Source organism: Eptatretus burgeri, chromosome 12 (genome assembly GCF_056783735.1).
Source record: "Eptatretus burgeri isolate ZD-2024b chromosome 12, Ebu_testis_v1, whole genome shotgun sequence".
NCBI classification, from domain to species: Eukaryota; Metazoa; Chordata; class Myxini; order Myxiniformes; family Myxinidae; genus Eptatretus; species Eptatretus burgeri.
The window spans coordinates 68806290-68819694 of NC_140972.1; the positions used below are offsets into that span (position 1 = coordinate 68806290).

General features: G+C 47.7%; 1 protein-coding gene across 2 annotated transcripts in view; it reads left to right on the forward strand.

The window, feature by feature from the left end:
- Window positions 1-5343, forward strand: part of LOC147015849 (uncharacterized) — a 7939-nt gene extending 2596 nt beyond the window's left edge. For both annotated transcript variants that reach the window (XM_085848431.1, XM_085848432.1), the window contains exons 3-5: window positions 1042-3481; window positions 4108-4271; window positions 5052-5343. In XM_085848431.1, the coding sequence (XP_085704557.1) occupies window positions 1042-3148 (2107 nt within the window). In that variant the 3' untranslated portion in view covers window positions 3149-3481; window positions 4108-4271; window positions 5052-5343. The remainder of the gene's footprint in view (window positions 1-1041; window positions 3482-4107; window positions 4272-5051) is intronic.
- The last annotated feature ends 8062 nt before the right edge of the window (window positions 5344-13405 follow it).

A 13405-nucleotide genomic window follows, 5' to 3' on the forward strand; every position in this document is an offset into this window, starting at 1 on the left:
GTGGTGTGTGTTTAAAAGGTTCTCGATGGTTTTCAGGTCTAAAGGGTATGTTCCAATTGAAGTTAGGGTCGAAGGGGTTGAAAGGGTCCAGTTTCTCAGGCTTGTAAAAATGTTCTAACAAGGTTAACTGGTCTAAAGCTCGAAGTTGTCAATTGTGAAATCTGTCTGAAAGGTGTAAAGGGTCCAAATTGTGTGAAGGTCCAAGGGGTCCAAAGGGACTTCAGGGAAGTAAAGGTTTATAAGTTTCTGTGGGGTGAAATGGTTAATGGGTTCCAAAAGGTGAAGGGGTCTAAAGGGTCTTCAAGGGTCATGGGGGTCTTTACGGTTTTGGTGCACTGAGCGATCTTGATGTTCTTTGGGATTTTATCATTATTTGGGGGTCTGAAAGGTCATGGGGGTCTTCAGGATCTTAAGAATTTTAGGAAAGGTTCCTGTTATTAACAACGCTGACATTTGGTTTGTTCAACATTTTGATAATCCTCATACTCACCTGGAGCATCGGTGTCACTGCCTAAGCAGGATCCTGAGCAAGGGTTACACGAGATGTTTTGCCATTGCCTTCCCAGCAGTAGTTTTGGCAGGAATTTGTAAATTGGCCATACTGCCACCAATAGCACGCCCACACTTCATTCTCAAACATCACCGTGGGGATCTTTCACATCCATCAACTGATGGCAGACGGGACACCCAGTTTAACGTACATCGGAGGAACGGCACACACATTGATTATTCACCCAGTCGGTGAAACACTCAGGATGCTAACCCAGGCTAGTGAGACAGCTTCGAGTCAAGTGTGCGTTCCTGGAGGCCATCCTTTCAGCCCAGGTCATATCTTCATGCATTTCTTCCGGTTAAACGTTAAACTTTGCCTGCATGTGGAGCTTTTGAAACGCAGTGTGTGAGAAGGGACCGCTAGAAACGGGAGACAGCCGAACGTGCGACCTTACAAACATATGGACAGACACCACACTTCACATTATATAATAGTTACTGTACTTCATTTTAGCTCAAACTGATAAGTATTGTGTCTGTTTCTTGCAGTTTTGGATGTGGCCGCAAACATTTAAAGAACAAAATTGGAACGAAAGAGCAGCCGTTGCTCGAGGAGGTTCCAAAAACAGAAACAGTGGAGCTGCAGGATGTAAAGGAACAGGATCAGAGGATGATGTTGTGGCAGAGAGAGAATGAAAAACTACAGGAGATGGGGGAAAAGTTGCACCAAAAAGAGGAAGAACTGAAAGAAAGAGAACTGTTAGTTCAGCTTGGAGAGCAAACAGTTCAGGAAAAAGTTGTGCAACAAAAATATGAGGAAGAGGAATGGACGAAAGAGAAAGAAAAGCAGAACGAAATCGAAAAAGAACAGCAGAGGAAAAGCAAGGAAGAGGAAATAAGAATAAAAGATGAAGAGGAGAAGATAAAAAAACATAATGAAGAGCTAAAGAAAAGAAAGACGGCAGAGTGGAGGCAAATAGAGGAGGAAGATCGGAGAGAATTCCAAAAATTTGTGCAATGGAGGGAATCAGTGTATCAGGAGCATACACGTGCATGGCTTGAGATCGAACGAAAAGAGAAAGAGGTTCTCAAGAGTGAGTACATGGTGGAGAAATTACAGAAAGGGATTTCTGAACTCGAGGGAATGGAGCAGGAAAAACGGGTTCAATTCGAAAAAAGGAAGATGTTAAAAGAAGGGGAAATAAAACATAGAGAGATTGAGACATGCCGGCAAGAGGAAGAGATTAGAGAACGAGAAAAGGATGTTGAGAAAATGGAGAGAATGTTGAACCAACGAGAAGAGGAGGAGCGTGGTCGGCAAGAGCGATTTTTAGAGACCAAAAAAAGAAAAGAGGAAGAGTTGTTCCGGAGAGAGAAAGAGGTACATCAGCTGGAGCAGGAGATTTACAAGAGGGAAAAAGATGTGTACTCTCGGGAACAAGAGGTTTGGCGAAGTGAGGGGAAGGAGGAAAAACGACGAGAGGAGGAAGAACAGAGACGAGTGGAACAGGAAAACCGGAGACAACGAGAAGAGGAAAACCGGAGATTAAGAGAGGAAGAACAGAGACGAGTAGAACAGGAAAAGCAGAGACGACGAGAACAGGAAGAACAGGAACAACGAGAACAGGAAAAGCAGAAACCACCAGGACAGGAAGAACAGAAACGACTTGAACAGGAACAACTGAGATTAAGTGCAGAAGAAGAAAGACGACTCAAACAGGAAGAACAGAAACGACTGCAACAGGAAGAACAGAGACAAATAGAACAGGAAGAACAGAGACGAGTGGAACAGAAAAAAGAGACAGTAACTGATCAAGAACTCAAAAAACCTTGTCAAAAATCTGACGAGACCAACGAGGAGGCAGAAGCAAATGTTGATGCAGAGGAGGCAGAACATGTGCAAAAGATTGCTGACTGGAAACTGCATCGACAGCAAAAACGGAATGAGAATGTCATTGAGTGGTCTCAAAATTGGAATGAGAAACAACGGGTGAAGCAGCAAGAGAAACAGCTGCTCAAAGAAAAGGAAAAAAAATTCAACAAACAAATGAAGAAGCAAAGACGGGCAGAAAAGAAAAGTACAGAAATTGAACTGAAACCCCATGGTGTTGGTGTGATACAGCAACAACAGAAGCCTCGCCGTGATAGCGAGCCACAACAACAGAAGCCTCGTCATGATAACGAACCACAACAACAGAAGCCTCGCCATGATAGCGAGCCACAACAACAGAAGCCTCGCCATGATAGTGAGCCACAACAACAGAAGCCTCGCCATGATAGCGAGCCACAACAACAGAAGCCTCGCCATGATAGCGAGCCACAACAACAGAACCCTCGCCATGATAGTGAGCCACAACAACAGAAGCCTTGCCATGATTGCAAGCCACAACAACAGAAGCCTCGCCATGATAGCAAGCCACAACAGCAGAAGCCTCGCCATGATAGCAAGCCACAACAACAGAAGCCTCGCCATGATAGCAAGCCACAACAGCAGCAACAGCAAACACAAGATGTTGTTCAAGGGTTCCAGCAGGAACAGAAGCCTCAATCTCATCAAGTGCTGCAACAGCAGCAGAAGCAGCATGGTGTTGAGGGGCCCGGCCATATTCAGGACCTTCAACAGGTAAGCATTCTTACAGGTAAACACTTGATTTGACGAAGAATAATATCCTCAATTGTAGAGATAATTGTGATTATAATTTTGGTGGGAAAGGTAACTTATTGGCACGGTCATCTCCACGCAGGATAAATCACAAGTATTTTAACTCCCCTTGATTGGATTAGATCAACGAATTCACCTTTTCACTGATTACCTGTTTTATCAGTGATTTTCATTCTGTGCCACATCCTGAACAAGTTATCAAACTGATGAACATATCAATGTATTTAATCTTTCTTATTTTTATTGTTTTTCCAAAGACCCCTCAGAAGAGACGCCCGTTCCCTCCTCCGCCACCATCATACGTCAAACCATCCTACCGGATGGAACGTAAGTTACCAAGCATCTTACCTTACAATACACGTTATCCGAAACTTTGTCTAAATTAGATATTCCTCACCTCCATCATGCCCCATTTCGTCTGTGCTTCAGAAGTGTTGAAAACAAATCAATATTTTGCTTCACTTGAAGCCAGACAAGCACCAAACAAATATTACAATTGGTGGAAGTCTGGGATGAGTGTCAGTGATTCCACACAGTAGTCATTGTGAACACCTGGATGTTCATTAAAATTAATTGTTTGAAAAATCGAAATTTTTATTAAAACCCACTTTCATTCAGTGATGAAAGACTTGAGCTCTCTTCCATGAAGCACTCCATCATGGTTCACTTCTACGTCATCAGATGAGGTTTCGTTATTTTAATTCGGACAGTAAGTGGGGATTTGTGGGCTCTGTATGAAGCACAGGAATGATGGAACAAATTGCAGAAATTCCCTTGTAAGTGAAATAAAACATGAACTGAAATGTAGAAAATGAGGGAAAGGGAGAAACACAGAGATGGAAAGAGAGAGAGATATTCATTCCAGGGTTGTGATGGAAGGCAGGACAATGATGGAGATGATGATGACAATGCTGTTGAGTGGTTTTGACTTCCTTTTGTTGATGTGTGTGCAGAGGAAGAAGTCATATTTATGGCAGCTGGAGAGGAAGATGCCATGTTTGGCTGTGATTCCCTCATCACTCCTTCATGCAAGCTCTCCAGGAATGCAAAGCGATTCACCAGGCTCATGCAGATGGCTGATTCAAGCTTTTTCAAATGAACAATCTCCAGAACTAAGGTACGGTAAACACTCGATGGACTGATTTCATCACCTGGATCCTATTTGTGTCCATGTTTGTCAATCTGTCACTTCCTTGTTCAAAATATCATGATGAGAAATAAATAATTCCAAGTGTAGAGAATTTAATAAGTTGAGTGAATCCATCAAGCAGGTGGAGTCTCTCCCTGGTTTATACAATCAATGCCAATCATGAAGGGAACTGCAGATATTAACCCTTGGTGTTCGCTGCTTGACTTCATCACTGCACATCATGTGAGACTTCATCACTGAATATCATGCATGACTTAATTACTGAATATCATGCGTGACGTCATTTCTTTACATCACGTGTGACGTCATCACTGAATATCATGCACGACTTCATCACTGAACATCATGCGTGACGTCATTTCTGTACATCATGTGTGACTTCATTACTGGACGTCATGCGTGACTTCATCACTGTACATCATGGATGACTTCATTACTGCACATCATGTGTGACTTCATCACTGTACCTCATGTGTGACGTCATTTCTGTACATCGTGTGTGACTTCATTACTGGACGTCATGCGTGACTTCATCACTGTACATCATGTGTGACTTCATTACTGTACATCATGTGTGACTTCATCACTGTACATCATGTGTGACTTCATTACTGGACGTCATGCGTGACTTCATCACTGTACATCATTGATGACTTCATTACTGTACATCGTGTGTGACTTCATTACTGTAATAACAAACACATTTAAACTCGAACGTTGTATTTACATTTCTTCCCCTCCATTTAGCTGCTGCCATCATCTGGATTGACTTCAAATATTCTGCTGAATCATCTCCAGTCTGAACTGTGACCATGGTCTCCTCCACCTCATCGACTCAAGGACTTGGTCAATCAGAAATCCGATTTGTTTTTTTCCCAACATCCTTCACCCCAACCAGATTACCAAACCCACCTGCAGATTCCATGTAAACAACTTCAATCAAGATCTCATTCAAATCCTGTCCTTAAAACATTCATTGTGTAATTATTGAAAAATTCTCTTCTCATAACTTTTCCTGAATAAAGGTTCCTTTCCATGAGCATCTTTCCATGTTTCTCTAACCTTGGTTTCTCATTTCACTCTCACATCCAAACCTCCACCCTTCAGTTATTCCAGTTCAACGACGGGTGTTCACTTTCTTGTTTGACCAAAAAAAACATTATTTATTTTCAACATTGTCTCCCTTGAGATAATTGCAGTTCGTCCATCTCTGTTGCATCTTGATCAAGGAGATTAGTAAACAGCCTTGTGGTGGAGTCTGCGGGCCTACGGGGAAGGGCATGGTGATGATGCGTGATGGGCGTGATGATGGGAGGAGTGGTCGTGGTGGTCAGTGTATCGGCAAGGGATATGAGGTGTGCGCGCCGCCTGAGGCGTCGTAGTAATGCTGGAGTCGCCCGGCTCGGGAGTGTGCCGAATACGGAATAAAGGGGAGCCGCGGGCACAGTACGCCCACGCTCGCACTTGTGCAACACAGCCCGGCTCGACTGTTCCTCCGCATCGTGTCTGCCTGCTAAGCATCTCCCATTTCAGTACATTACAGTTGGCGAACGAGGATCTTCGGATCGGCGTGTGCAGGGCGGCAAATGACCCGTGCGGTTCCAAGCTACGGAGCCAAAGGTCTCGCCAGCACAAGCATGGCAATGGCAGAGGGTCGGTGCACGGCAAACGTACGCGTGCCCGCCTTCGTCGGAATCGACTTCGGCCACGTTGAGTGGGCAACGGCCGCGCTCACTGTTCGTTTTGTCGAGGACACGCGTTTCGGCTCGAACGCGGCGTGGGACGTCGCGCAAGCTCTGGAGAATGTCCGAGGTCTCGATGGTCGGGGCACAGCAGATGGTCTGGGGGTCATCGCGATGGGCCAGGCACGCACGGCCACGCGCACGGTCTGCGGCGCGGGTCGTGGGTGAGCGTTGCAATGCAATCACTCGGACGGCGGTCTGAGCACTCGAGGTCGTCTACGGTGTGTGGGCCGAGGGTCATCGCCCATTGTTACGGTCATAGATGGCGGTGTGCGAAGCGATCCTTCCGTCCCGGGTCGAAACCTGCTTCCAATTGATCCGGAGATGACAAGATCAGTGGCAGGGGAGGTTGAAGTGATCGAGGCACGGATCGGGTGTCGAATTGAGTCCACTCGTGCTGCCCGCGCATCGCATTCGGCTGTGCCGTGCAAATTCACGACAGAGGAGCATCCGGCACGGCTCAGAGATCGTTTTATTTCTGGTCTGCGAGACGCAAAGATGGTAGCAGCCACCCTGCGGTTGACCAACATCACATTCGACTCGGCGGTCGCGACTGCTTCATCTGTCGAGCAGACACTCACGGATGTCCGCGCCATTGTTGGCCAGGACGTAATGAGTAGCTCCAGCTGGGGCATGGCGGCTAATCCCGAGGTCCACGCGGTGACCGCACAAGTGCCGCGGGTCGCGCAGCCCGGAGTCCGAGCGATGGCTCAAGTGCCGCAGGTCGCACGCGCGCCTGGCGGTGCGGGACGAGGGGCACCGCAGCACGGTCGCACCGGGAGCGAAGGGGCACCGCAGCACGGTCGCACCGAGAGCGAAGGGGCACCGCAGCACGATCGCACTGGGAGCGAAGGGGCACCGCAGCAGGACCCCAGTGACCTGGAAATCGGCCTGCAACCGGGGCCTGACGATGCCGGCGAGCCAGAGCGGGAGATGCAACCACGGTTGAGTCTGTTTTCCGTTGGTTCGGAGATGACGACGCCTTTCACGGTTGAGGTCGAAGTGAATGGCCAACCGACTGTGTTTTGCGTGGAAACCGGGGCGGCAGTGTCGGTCATGGATGAGCGGGCGGTTCGTGGTCTTCGCGGTATTCGCCTGGTCAAGACGGCCTTGTCGTTATACACGTACACCGGTGAGGCGATTGCACCACTTGCGAGGGCCGACGTCTCAGTGCGCTACCGAGATCGACGCGCCCGGCTCTAGGTGTTCGTTGTACGAGGGGAGGGGCCCCCCCTTTTGGGTCGGGACTGGCTGGCGCACCTCGGACTGGATCTCCGGTTCGTACCTCCAGATGTGCCAGTGCTCTCTTCGAGACCTTCGTCGAGTACCGAGGGCGAGGCTCTGGCGGCGGGGGCCGGGTCGATGCAGCGGGAGCGACCGTTCGTTGTTGCCGGCGGCAGTGATGTGCGGTTCGGGAGCGGCGAGAGCCATATCAGCTCTCGCGATGAGTTCCCGCGCTTCGGCAGGGTTCGTGAGGCAATGCGCGTCGGTGTTGTGCAGGCAGCTTCAACAGGTGGCGGTGAGCCAGTGGCGTTAAAGGGAGTCGCGAGTCACAACATCGAGTCGGCAACCAAGAAGCGGACTCGTGATGTGGGTTGTGGGTTGTTGTTCATGGCATATGTGTTTTTCCTTGCTCTAGTGATGCAGTTTAACGTTGTTGAAATAAATGCCAGCATTTCTCGTGTGAAAGTGGATTTGGCGGAGATCAGTCAATGGGAGTTGTATTATGATCAATGTGATGTGGGGGCTTCAGGAGCGGTGGTGGCGAATAAAAAGGTTGGGTTGGCCTTCCATTGTCCCGGGCCGCAGGTAGTTGCTTTGTCATGTGCTGGGATTTTATCAGAAAAGCGCGCTGTACGGAAAAATGAGTTTGCAATGCTTCGAATAATGTTCGTAGTGATTTATAACGAGCCTATGATTGCAGTGTGGTTTAAATGGAGTTGCTCCCGTCTAGCTGCCGTGTGGGTCTCGGAGGTCGACTCGGAACCAAGACTGGTGCCCTGGTCGGCGTTACCCCCACCTCTGGTTGCGAGCGCAGCTCTCTGTGTTCGCTCAAGGCCGTTTGGACGGGTGTTGGCGTCTCAACTGATTGTGGTGCGTGAGTTGTTTTGGAGCATTGAATGCGTGCAGCCAGCGGCGCTGTTCACTGCCCCCGGCCAAGGTCGATCAAGGCTGGCGCCACGGCTTCCAGATAGCGGGCTTCCGGCCTCGGAATGTTTATCTACGTCGGGTCTGCCTGGGGGGAGTGGGCCGGAGGCATTTGATGGTGCCGGGGGAGGTTGGCTCGAAAGGGCGTCACGACCTCGGCGAGGCCCATGTCAGCATGGGCCGCCTGGGGGCGTTTTTGCTGCGTAGTGCTGCTGTGCTTCTCATTTGCTGCTTCATACCGGTAACGCGGTCAGAGTGTGGTGGGTGCTTTGTGCACCTCCGTCTTTGGAACCTGGCCTTTACTGCTCCACTCGCTCGCATCGACACATTATATGCTGTGGTGTGCTGTTATACTTCGCTATTTTCATTTTATTTTCATGATTATTATACGGAGTTCTTCGTGTTCTGTATGCTTCTTATAATGGTAATCATTTAATAATCATAGTTTTAGGGGGGAGGAGTGTGGTGGAGTCTGCGGGCCTACGGGGAAGGGCATGGTGATGATGCGTGATGGGTGTGATGATGGGAGGAGTGGTCGTGGTGGTCAGTGTATCGGCAAGGGATATGAGGTGTGCGCGCCGCCTGAGGCGTCGTAGTAATGCTGGAGTCGCCCGGCTCGGGAGTGTGCCGAATACGGAATAAAGGGGAGCCGCGGGCACGGTACGCCCGCGCTCGCACTTGTGCAACACAGCCCGGCTCGACTGTTCCTCCGCATCGTGTCTGCCTGCTAAGCATCTCCCATTTCAGTACATTACAAGCCTGACCTTGCTTTTTCAGAATGTTCTCAACCTCTGAAATTATTTCCTCATTATTTGTAGCATCTTACAACTGTGGCAGTTCATCAGCACAGGAATCCTCAATATAATGTCTCTCACCTGATGAAATGGAGAGTCATGAGAGCCTTGACGCTGCAATCCCACAAAAAGTAGCCACAACCTTTCCAGATGACACTTCAATGTTGTTGTGCTTCCAGGGAGGTAAGACGAGCAACAAGGGTTCATCGCACAATCGGGGCCGGGTTCAGTCACATGCCAGACAGGCCATGGCCTCGGGCACCATCTGAAGGGCCCCACACCTAGGGCTTTTGGATGAAGCCTTCACCAATCTCTACAAAACTGAATGTGAATAGACAAATAGGGCATTGGATATGGCCTTCAACATTTAAAATGGCCGAGGGCCCCACAACGTCTTAATCCGGCCGTAGGCACAATGTGTGCTTACACGGCATGCTCTGCTATTTGGTCTCAAGATCAAAGCAGTGAACCCATAACTCTTCCTGAATCACAATCGTGTTCATGACGCCCTCGACGTTTGTTTTAAACTGTTTAAAATTTTCCCTGGAGGTCAAATCACTCTCTCTTCAAATCAGCAGTCAATATCCTGGGAACCCATCTCACTGAGAACTTTCACATGATGGATAAAATTCTAGTATCCAGATCTGATTCTCGGTGAGGATGGACTGCCCTGACCCAGTGATTGGACTCGGTCTCACCAACGTTCCTGTTCATCTTGCGTTGTTGGTCAAAAGCTGTGGAATGTATCAACTTCTTCGAGTGTGGTTGCCTCTTTGGGACATCATTATCTTGGCTCAGACTCAGTGCTGTTTCTTTCTCAAAGAAATTTAGTTGCCCAGTTGTTATTTTTCAGTGGCGCATGAAGGGACATCATCTCCCAGTGTGAACGCCACGTCCTCATGAATTCCCTTTGGACCTTTCTTATAGAGTTATTTGACTTATTGCTCTGATTTCAGTCCTTTCATTTGACCAACTCATAGTTAGACTTCTGTTCAGAGGTCTTGCGAAAATAAACAAAAGGTTGTTTATAAATAAATAAAAACAAGAGTGCATCGATCGACGATCGATATTTATTGGGTATGAACAAATCATAAAATGAGTCAAGCTGGAGACTTTCTGAATGGCCGTCAACATGCTTCTCATTGGCTCCCTCTATCATTTCATTTTCATTGTTCCTTCCACTCCTCTCTTTCGTTATCCTTCCTATCTCATCATATGTCCAGTCCATGCTCGGTGTTATCTTTATGGCCTTCAACAGTGTTATCTTCATCCAACACCTCCATCTTTTCATCTCCAACTCCCTTTCATGATATCAACCATCCTTCATAACCTTTCTCCCAAAATGTTCAGCAAATCTTTATGAATATTTTATTATGATTGAATTGAATAAATGTTCTATTTCTGTTTATACAAATTAATCAATAAAAACCATCTGTGGTAAAAATCTCCTTGTGAAGAAAATGAAATCTCATCAAATGGACACAACACAAAATGTACTGGGGAATCGTCCACTCGTTCAGTCCTTCTTCATTCATATGCAGCACAAAGTTGTGGGGTAGCATCATTGGCTGACGGCATAACTATGTCAGTGATGCCCGATGCTGGTTCGGGCAGGATTTGGAATTTGTTCATGGTGCTGATGATGGCTCACCTCGTCTTCACAAAGGACACTTTGGGATCTTCAACGTCCACCAACTAATGCTGGCAGGTGGGATGCTCAGCTTCATGTCCAACCAAGGGTGGGTACACACATTGATGAATCACTGTGCCTGTCAAACACCGGGATGACAGTTTATATCTTGGTCAGGGTTCGAACCCAGGCGAGGCAGCTGAGAGAGCATGTGTGTCTCTCGAACCAATCCTGTCTGTGTGTGCGGAGTGTGCGTAGGCGGCTGTGTGAGTGGTGTTGGGAGGCGGCCATAGCATCTGGAGGCGGCCATAGCATGTGGAGGCGGCCATAGCATGTGGAGGCGGCCATAGCATGTGGAGGCGGCCATAACATCTCTCCAATGTGAAAGTTTCACACTATTTTCAATATTAACTCACCAAAACCATGCTCCGCGCAAAGTTTCTTCAGTGAGGGATCTTTGGGACGTCAATATATCCATTGTTCACAATGTGATTTATAGAATTTCTTGATATACAATGTTTCTTCTTCCATTTTTTGTGTCAAATGCACCTTCTGAGGTAGTCAGCATATACAGAAGAGGGTTTTACATTGCAGACGCTGTTTTCTAGGAGTGGTATTCCGCCTCTCAGAGGTGACGTTCTGTCGACGACAGACGTAATGACGTCAACGAATGACCGATGATGTCATGACGTCATTACGCCTCTCAGTGGTGTCATCACACGTCGCCAAGCAAACAAATGTGAACATGAGAAAATCGCCAAAATTCCCAGACCTGTCCATCTGGCGCGATCTCACATCACCTATGCTGCGCATTAGACCACAGAGCACTCGCATGCCGAAAGTGGCAACAATCCGTCCGGCAGTTTCGGAGGAGATACGTCCACAAAATATGGCTTAGCGTATTAATATAATAACTAGCCGAAACCCCGTCACAGACGGATTCCGTTCATTCAACCACCCTCACCAGCTCACCCATACTCGAGTGACATTGACTGGACAGGGCGTGCTTGCCCCCGCCGACTCATCCCCCGCCCCTGCCCCATCCCCCCCGCCTTCAATTTGCTTACCCCCGCCCAAAAATTTAATTACCCCGGCCCCGCCTCCGCCTATTCACTCCCCGCACACACACACTGGTCTCTTGATTCCCCGCCCCACTTGCCCCCGGGACCACGCCCCCTTGTCCACCCCCTCACATTCAACCCTGCTTAATTCACCCCAGCCCCCGCCCACTCATCCCCGCCCATTTCCCGCTTTAATTTTGCTTACCCCCGCCAAAAAATTTGCTTACCTTGCCCCCCCGCCTCTTCACTCCTCGCCCCCGTCTCAACGAAAAGTGTTTATTCCTCTTCAGAGTTAAAAGTTGACTTTTGCCACGATGTGCGATGCACTCTTCCAGGTACGAAGTTTCTTTCAGTCCAGGTCACAATACTGAGAAAAACGTGACGCGACCGCGAGGAGGAGCACAAAATTGGTCCTTCAGTATTAATATATAGAAGATACAATGTTTCTTGTTACATTTTTTTGTGTCAAATTCACATTCTGAGGAAGTCAGCTTGTGCAGAAGAGGGTTTTGCATTGCAGACGCAATTTTCGAGGAGTGGAATTACACCTCTCAGCAGTGACGGTCTGTCGACGACAGACGTAATGACGTCAGCGAATGACCGATGATGTCATGATGTCCTGACGCCTCTCAGCGGTGACGTCACACGTCGCCATGTAAACGAATGAAAAATGAAAAGTGTTTATTCTGCTTCAGAGTTGAAGTTTGACTGTTGGCACCATGTGCGATGCACTCTTACTGGTATGAAGTTTCTTTCAGTCCAGGTCACAGTACCGAGAAAAACGTGACGCCGACCGCGAGGAGGAGCACAAAATTGGTCCTTCAGTATTCATATTCAGTATAGATGGTTCAAGTACATCTTTAGTTCAGCAAAACTTTTTAAATCACCTCTGAACACACCTAACTTCCTTTGATAACCAGAATACCCTAAATAACCAAAACGACCATATCTGCATCAGCGGAGGTTTCAACTCCACTCTCGAAGCCCGATGAGGCAGGAACAGCACTGAATCCCTTGTTGCCTCCACAACACCCCTCGTAAGGTTTTAAAAAACAACTGAATTACAAACACATGTGGTGGTTACAACACCCTTCAACGATACAATACTCATGGTGTCGTTACATTGAAAGTAATATAGCACTTGCTCACTTGGACAACTTTCATGGTAATCCTTGACTTTCACGTTTCACTCTGTCATCGATGATCTGCCCAACTGGGTTTTCAGACCAAAATACAACAGTTGTGACAATTTCCACCAACAATGGTGGGATAAAGCTGAAATGCACATTAGACTCTTCCATCATCAATATTGTGCAGATGGTGTTTAAAACGAACAAACAAACGTAACCTTGCTTGAAAATTAAATCCTGCAACTACAGGAACAGTTCCATGGAACGAACAATCAGGTTCCCCAAAATTAAGGTGGCAAATTCATGGTGTAAAGACACCTTTCCTCAATTCTTTACTCGATACCCAGACTTGGTGGTCTGGTGTAATGTTGAGACCATCTGCTCTGAGTCTGATCGGTCAGTGGTTCAAACTCCAGCTGAGTCATACCAAAAACTTTTAAAATGGTGTGTGCTGCTTCCTTGCTTGAGGTTCAGCTTTTGAAAGGATAGAGCAAGGACAGTCCCTTATTTTTGGCATCCTTGGAGAGGAGGAAATTCCTCTCATCAAGAAACAAAATCTCATCAGCTTGTTCTGGTTACCTCAATTCATACATCAA